The following is an 8,288-nucleotide window of genomic DNA, read 5'->3' on the forward strand; positions in this document are numbered from 1 at the left end:
TACGTGCTGTGGAAGTACGCTGTGTGAGCTGCTGTGTGTGGAACATGTGTGGGTTGTACGAGCTACTCTGTGTGTGTGTGTGTGTGTGTGTGTGTGTGTGTGTGTGTGTGTGTGGATGACAGATAACGTGACTGTAAAATTGGGCAATTAAAATAGTCCTGCTACTGCTGTCAAATTCAACTGGAATATTATAAATCCGAATAGGGAAAAAATTGGGTTTTCAAACCGCCTACACTTTGATAAGAAATTGGGTGCATATAAAATGCGTACTGAAACAAGAGTGAAGATTTATTTCAGAGCTTGTTTCAAATTTAAAACAGCAGAAAATGTAATTATGTCGTGAAGTCAATGGCTCATCTGCAACGAGCACATTTTAAAGGGACATGTCACCAACATTTCTAGAGTTTGAGCAAGAAAGTTTGTTAATGACTTTGGAAAAAGCTAAACTAAAATGTGCAATAAGTGATTTAGTTTAGACACTTTTGGTCAGTGAAGACAGATCAACACATCATGTGTATATATATATATATATAAAACAGTTTCTCATTTCACATTGAGCAGTCACAAAGCAGCATGGTGATTCATTATGAGTCTTTGTGCTTGTGTCCACCTCTTGATTGTAAAACCAATATTTACTCGTTTTAGCTTGTTGGTCTCTACTTGCTCCTGAGGGAAATCTCTGTCTCATTAGATGCTAAATGCTACACTATGCTCACCAGCTATGGTCTCTAACTTTATTTTTTGTTTGCCGTGGAACAGGAAGTTAACTGTTTTCCAAAGCTTTTTGCGGAAATTGCCGCAGATAAGTACATTTGTGAGTTGGAAGGTCAACAATGACTTTAAAGGGGCTAATTTTGAGGTTCATATCAGTATGTAGTGTCTCTCCTGTGACATGTCTCCATGCTTTAATGTTCAAAAAGCTCTTTATTGTTCTCTTACTGCCTGTGCTGCAGCACCTCTTTTCACCCTCTGTCTGACACCAGAGCCCAGTCTGCTCTGATTGGTTAGCTGGCCGGCTCTGTTGTGATTGGTCAACCGCTTGGAGATGTCCCGTCCCTTAGCCTATCACGAACAATGTGTTGGAGCGCTAGCCAATAGAAGCGTGAGTGTGATGCCACTTTGTTCCAGAAGTAAACTAAGGAGTTCAATGGAGGCGTTTCAGGCGGGGGAGTGTGTGGGAGAGAAACTCCCTCTGGTGTGAACTTTGGGATTTTAGCCTTTGCAGACCATTTACATGCACAAACACCTTTATAACACACTAGAGGGAAGGGAAAACCCATAAAGCATGATAGGACCTCTTTAAAGCATTTCTGTCACATGTTATATCGGAATTTTACTTACAAACACAAATGCCATTCAGTGTTAAAGTGAGAGCTTGCTTACTGCCTCTGCTTCTGCCTGATTTACGGTGTGACTGAAGCAAACAGTCTGCACATCCAGAGAGAGAGATAGAGAGACACTGACGGAGACAAAGAGAGAGAGAGAGAGGGATTGTGGTCAGTTAGTGAGTCATGAATAATTGAATGTGCTTAATGGAAAGAGATATAAAAACTGAAACTGTTTGACCGCTTTGAAATAGACACCAGAGAGCCATTTCATTGGTGCGTGTGTGCGTGTGTGTGTGTGTGTGTGTGTGTGTGTGTGTGTGTGTGTGTGTGTGTGTGTGTGTGTGTGTGTGTGTGTGAGATAGCAGGGTATACAACTGGAACTTTTTCTACAGCAAACACTTTGCACATTAGAGACGTGGCAATTGGTTTTAGAGATATACTATATATACTAGACAGGGTAAGATACTTCATTACCCATAATTCCTGTGATTAAGTCATCAAGACATTTCTTATTCTCTTATTCTATTCAATATCAAAGTGAGTACATTTTTGATGAAGCTATCACTGTTTATTAACTGGTTTTCTGACATATTTATTTAGGACCCACAATAACTTCCACGGTTTCCCACTGCTAACTTAGTTACTTTTGTGCGAACTACGCTGTAGACTGGAGTCTTTATTGTAACAAACACAACGCCTGTTGGCAAGTGAGATATTTTTGCAGTTTTTCAATCTATGATAAATAATGTAGTAACAGATCACATCTCTTACCCAAATTCAGGCGCAGTTGTTCTTGAACATGTATTTGTGTTGCTGTGGTACACTCTTGGTTCACTCACTCAGAAAAACACCACTGGAAACACTGGTTGTTTTTGCCAATTCACACGTTTCTGCACAAACTATCACTTCCCAAAAACGAAATCAATATTTATGTTTCTTGATTTTTGCACCACTTACTTTGCTTATGTTATTCACCAACTCAAAAACTAAACTAAACACTAAACCTGATTCAGATGCTGACTCCGAGAATTGTGATGTTTATATCAACTCTAAGTCTAAAAATGCATTGGTAGTAATTTCCCATCAGTGGCACACTATTCTGGCAGACTATTGCTTATTATAATAATACATTTTATTTTTAGGCGCCTTTCATGACACCCAAGGACACCGTACAATTTTTTTTTAAAAGAACGCTAATTGGCAACAAAACATGATTTATGGCGTGTAATCAATCAGATGGGCGGTGGGTGGCACATTGAGGTTGACGACAGACAGAGAGACAAAGATGGCTCCATAATAGCCCAACATGTGGTATTATCGTCAACATGCTGAATATCAAAGCCAATAATCAGTCAACTCTAAATGCCTTGTAACTGTTGCTAAGCTGTGATTGAACAGAGACATATGGTTGATTAATAAATGAATAAAAAATCCTATCATAGCCCTGACGACGCTTACCTTGGGATTTCATACAGGACGTTTTTACGATGCAGCCCTCCTTGTGTTTAATGTTGTGTGACATTAGCTGCAGGAACGGCTAGCTGCAGCCAGCATGTGGCTACCAAGAGTTTTATTTAATTTGAGATCTTACATTGATATAGTGCAACACACACAACAGGACAGGATTGAATTGGAAGAGATCTAAGACTGGGTGAGAAAATGCATAGAGAGAGCGTGAGACCAGGGGAGGTGGACTTAGACAGAGGAGGGATAGTGATAGAGTGTAGGAGGAGAGGCTTATGGGGTGTGATGATTTTTCTCGTCTCTGATGGTTTAGACGGAGCATGTCATTGGTATTTATGGGCTGAGAGACCTCACACTCCTAGCAACCTTGGAGAAGGAGAGGAAATGTATGAAAGGGATGGAGATGAAACGGTAACAGCTATATAAAACGAGGACAGCGTATGGAAGGAGAGCAAAAGAGAGATCAGGAAGAGAGAAGAAAAAAGGAAAAGCCAAAACAACTTGAAAGCTAAAGTAAGGGACATAAATGGACTACATTAAAGAGGGCAAAGACTAAATGATCAAGGAAGGAAAATAAAGGTGTTTTTTGAAGGAACATTGTGAAAGTTGATATTTCCTGTTGACTCTGCCTCTCCTGTTGTACAACCTTCTCATGTTCTCTTTCTCTGGTTCTTTTTCATGTAACGGATGGATGACCAACAGAAGGATCTGGATATGCCATCCAGCGGGACGATGAATCCCAGATGTCTCACTGTATCCAGGAAGAAGACAAACATCTGACATGACATTTCACCTTCTCGCATCGCTTCCTCCGACATCCCGACTGCAGGATGACAGGCTGAGTCCTGCAGGTGAACCCTTGGACCAGGGAGAGGCCATCATCTCCTCTTCCATGTTTCTCAGAAGATGATCTTCGACGGACGTTATATATTTTCATTTTTTGGAGCTTTGGGTTGTGTTGATTTCTCGAAGTATGGTTCCAAAATGTTTTGTTGAACTGAATTCTTTAAAGTCTCTTTTCCTGCTCGGAAAACTCTTTGATTTGGAGAATTAACACGAGGTTTCTGACACCAGGATTTTATTATGAGGTACTACCTGGAAGCTGGTGGTTAGGCAGCTTTTTGGGAGTGTTTGCACGCACCTCCAGACTGCATTCCTGCTGCAGAACTTATTGGATGCAGAAAATATCCCTCTAGCCCTCTTGCAGGACAATCTTCCTTCTCTCAGCAATGGTAATGTGCGATATCTTTGACACAGAGGGACAAATAACGTCTCTGTTATCTGTGATTTCCACACCTGCTTCTTGGAAACCATTGCTCTGATCTTCTGCATGGAGTGCAAAGAGTGGATACAACTGACTCACTGACAAACAAAAAGACAGTTTTCTTGGGAGGGGGGGGAAAGAAGACAATCTTTTTCTCTAACTTTGTTCTCTTTTTATCCGTCATGGGTCTGAACCCGGACAGAAACACCTGACTGAACCAGGGGATGGTCGAAGACTCGATAAACCTCTTTGATTGGATCCAGCGAGAACGAGGTCCATCTTGATCGTCAGATCAGAACTCAAAGAAGTAAACTCCTCTCCCCCCCACTTACCTCTGGTGGGGGGGAGGGTGAAATATACTTTAGTTTTTAGGGTGTAGGGCTTAGGGCCATAGCGTTTAGTTTTGTAGTTATTTAGACATTAGGTTGTAGACTAGACATTAGAGTACTGAGCTCTGATCTAGTTGGTAGTTATTTGGTTCTCTTGTGTTTAGGCTTATTCAGTTCTGCTGGTTTTAGCCTTTAGCTTGCTAGCTTATTTACCTGAACAAGTCCTTGTGGTATAACACACGTTAGCATTTGGCTCTGACCTATAGATTACAGAAGCTTAGCATTTAGTGTACAACCTGGATCTAACCAACTGTAACAGCAAAAAGCATTTAGGTTCTTTAGTTTAGAAATTAGCATTAGAAAACCTTGGTCATAAACATTTAGACCATTAGCCTGTGTGCTAACTCTCAGACCAGCTAGTTATGGATGCTAATCAAGGCCCAGGCCAGGGCAGCCCAGAGAGCCCTAACCGGGCGGTGGAGTACCTTCTTGAACTCAACAACATCATCGAGAGCCAGCAGAAGCTTCTGGAAACTCAGAGGCGCCGGATCGAGGAGCTGGAAGTCCAGCTGGACCGGCTCAGCCAGGAGAACAAAGACCTGCGTTTGGAGCGGCAGCCCGTCGCTCCTCCTCCACCCGCTCCTCCTCCCGAGCCTCCACTCCCTCCTCCCCCTCCACCGCCTCCACCGACCACATCCACTTCCATGTCTGCCAAGAATCACCAACAGCACCACCACCACCACCACAACAGCCAATACCAAGCTCCTCCTCCGCAGCCCCCCTCCTCCATCCCCCTGCACCAGAACCACCACCAGTACCATCACAACCACCACCACTCCTCCGCCCACCACTCTTACAACAGCTCCAACAGCATCCCTACGACGGCGATCCCGGTTCCCGCTCCGTCTTCAGCCCCGACCTCCATCTCGATCCCGACCCAAATCCCGACTCCGACATCCCCCCCGGCTCCAGCTCCAACTCCGGCTCCTCCTCCTCCACCTCCGATGCCGTCTCGGGACCAGCCGCGGGCCCACAGCCGGCTGACCCGCCTACCCTCCACCAGCACCGGCACCAACACCAACTTTGTGGAGAAAGAGAGGGAGAGGATTGAGCGCATGCACAAAACCAACGCCTCCAACAACCACCACGCCCACACCCTCCACCACCAGAAATCGTAAGTTAGATTTTAAATTATTCTTACTACAACCAAAGTCAAAGATAACGCGAAAGAAAGGCAAACCTGAACTCATGAGTGGATTGAAATAAACCAAGTCTACTTTATTTATTGTAGAAATAATGCTGGAAACTAGAAAGCACAATTTTGAGTTTTATTTCAGAACATCCAGGAAAATTGTGAATTTCTCTTCTTTAGAGGAAGATTACATAGGATGCCATACTGAATACTACTCATGACATGGAGGAGTTAGTACATCCATTCTATTTCACAGGATTGGTAGAATCAAATCGTCATTTCTAATGGAAAACGTATTTCTCTAAACTTGGCGTCCAGTTAATCAACCCACTCTCTGATTTGCCGAAACTCGTGTAAATCTTTGACTTTGGTCTCGACTAACTTTAAAGCTTTTCTTACGCAGGTTTTGTTCAAGCCAAGAAAGGTTTGCCCTCATGGTAAATATGACCTGGAAACATCTGCTTGCTGGCAAAATTGCAAGCAAAAGGAAACTGTATTGCTGAAAGTGATTGTAAAGCTTTTTTCTAATAGGAGAGGTGACTTGATGGAGTGTTTTCCTTCTCGGATTCAGACGGGGCAGCCGATGCCTTTGTGCTTTCTGTCTGTAATGAGACAATGTGATTGGTGGGTGTACAAGGTTGATACATATTCATCCTTTTATCAGCTAATATGGCTACAAAGCAAACGGTTGTAACAGGAATGTTCATGTTGCAGGAGAGCATGAGACTCCAGAGACAGACGAACATAAACACCACAGCTTCTCTAACACTGATATTTGGCGGACTGAGCAGCGTTATGTAATATATATTTCTGCTAAGCAAAGGGATTGGTTGTCCTTGCTGAGACCATAAAGTAAACACACTTTGCTTTATGTTTAAGAGAAGTTGTCGGCTGTACTGATCACCATAGTAACACCAGGTAGCTCCGTAGCTTTTTGATTTCTGCTCTTATTTAGTTTAACTCAAAACATATTTCTGTCAAATCTCGAATTGGGGTTTGTTGCCTGGTAACACTATTTTAGGAGCATCCTATCAGGAATTGTTGACATCCTGCAGGCCACAGGATGCAGGGCTGCAGTCGTCCCATGCTCGTACGAGGCAGTTTGTCTTCGGTAACGTTGTCCGTGGGAAACGCCGGTCATGGCAATTGCCGTTGCTATGCAACTGTGGAAAACCTGTTTGAAGGACGGCACTTTTCGCTTACAGTTGAAATGGTTTTAACCTCGCTCGGTGCGCTTGCTAAGTTCGCCCTGCTGTTGGGAACATAGAGCATGGTTCCCCTCTCCACTGAACGCAGAGAGGGAAAGAATAGAGGCTTCAGAGAGAGACCTGCAGAACTGAAGGCTGAGGAAACGCAGCGATGACTCATGGAGACGGATTTAATACTACTATTGCTTTGTCTCATAAGCTCTCATACGAGAAGGCGAAAAGTGAAATAGATCGTGCACAGAGGTACAGTGTGACTCAGACTCTCAAACCTCGGTTCATCTTGAGAAAAAAAACCCTCCAATCCCTGAGTCATGGGGTGTTCAGGTGCAGCTGAAATCGTGAGAAAAAGCTGACCTCAAGCTTGCCAATGATGTAACAGGCAGAGAACAATGATGCAGTCTGACAGCAGCGAAGATAAGGCTGGTTCTTTATGAAATCACAGTACAATCGGCTGCCTGCTGCCTGCCTCCTCAAGTGACTGAGTGTGATCCAATAAATCCCACACTGCACTGGGGCAGATTATCGCACAGAGGCATGACAGCATGTTGCAGAGAGCTGCCTACACTGGTTTCTGAGTGATTTCGTATTGGGCATGATGCAGCAAAATGCAAAACACCCTCACACTGATTTATTTTGCAGCACCTTGCAGCACCTCAGGCTGAAGCAGGGAAAAACAAGACGCACAAACACACTCACACACACACGCAATGAAGCAGTTCATATTGTAGGACATTATCAAACATTACATTTAAAGTGTTAGGAAATATATTTAATAATAGTTTTGTATAGATTTGGATTTATTGTAGCCGTATTGCAATGAAAGGCATATTCTAATTTACATACAGTTTCCATTTTCCTATTATGCTACAAAGGCTTAGCAGAGTCAGACACTAGCATTTGCAAACATTATCCCTTGTTATTTATAGATCCTGCACCATGTCCCTTTTTAAAATGAACTTTTAGGTCAAGTTTTGCATTTTAAAGGTCCCCCACAACAAATGTTCAGGTTTGCAGTTCATAAAGCGTGGGTCATATTCGTGGTGCACCCTCTTGGTTGTCGTGTCAGTTTGGTCTTGGTCGACTGATGACATTTTTTAAAAACCTTTTTTCCATGTTTGATGAGCTATCTGAGCATGTGTCGTGTCAACCAAAGCAGGGCTGCTCGATTATGGCAAAAATCATAATCTCGATTATTTGGGTCAATAATTGATATCACGATTATTAAAAACGATTATCCATTTACTTTGAAAACATAAATGTATTGAAAAGAAAAATGTGAACAGTATGTTTTTAACAGTTGATTACCCTGAACTTTAAGTATAATTCAACTGAAAAACCCCCAAATAAATTGTTTTAAAAAATAATTTAAATAAATATTAATGAAAATAAATAATCGTTTTATTTCGATTATGTTGTTTTCATAATCGTTGCAAGCCAAAAACGTAATTGCGATTTAACATACTATTAATTGAGCAGCCCTACTAGAAAGGCTAAACAAAGTGA

The 8,288-nt window shown here is 42.5% G+C and overlaps 1 protein-coding gene across 1 annotated transcript; it reads left to right on the forward strand.

Moving 5' to 3' along the window:
* The first annotated feature begins 1,071 nt into the window (after positions 1-1,071).
* On the forward strand, positions 1,072-5,563 carry LOC104951760 (IQ motif and SEC7 domain-containing protein 2-like). Its single transcript, XM_010778490.1, has 2 exons — positions 1,072-1,102; positions 3,495-5,563. Exon 2 carries the CDS (start codon positions 4,808-4,810, stop codon positions 5,561-5,563), a length of 756 nt encoding a protein of 251 aa, XP_010776792.1. The 5' UTR covers positions 1,072-1,102; positions 3,495-4,807.
* Positions 5,564-8,288: the final 2,725 nt, after the last annotated feature.

Source organism: Notothenia coriiceps, unplaced genomic scaffold (assembly GCF_000735185.1).
Source record: "Notothenia coriiceps isolate Sejong01 unplaced genomic scaffold, NC01 NC01_scaffold00019049, whole genome shotgun sequence".
NCBI lineage: Eukaryota > Metazoa > Chordata > Actinopteri > Perciformes > Nototheniidae > Notothenia > Notothenia coriiceps.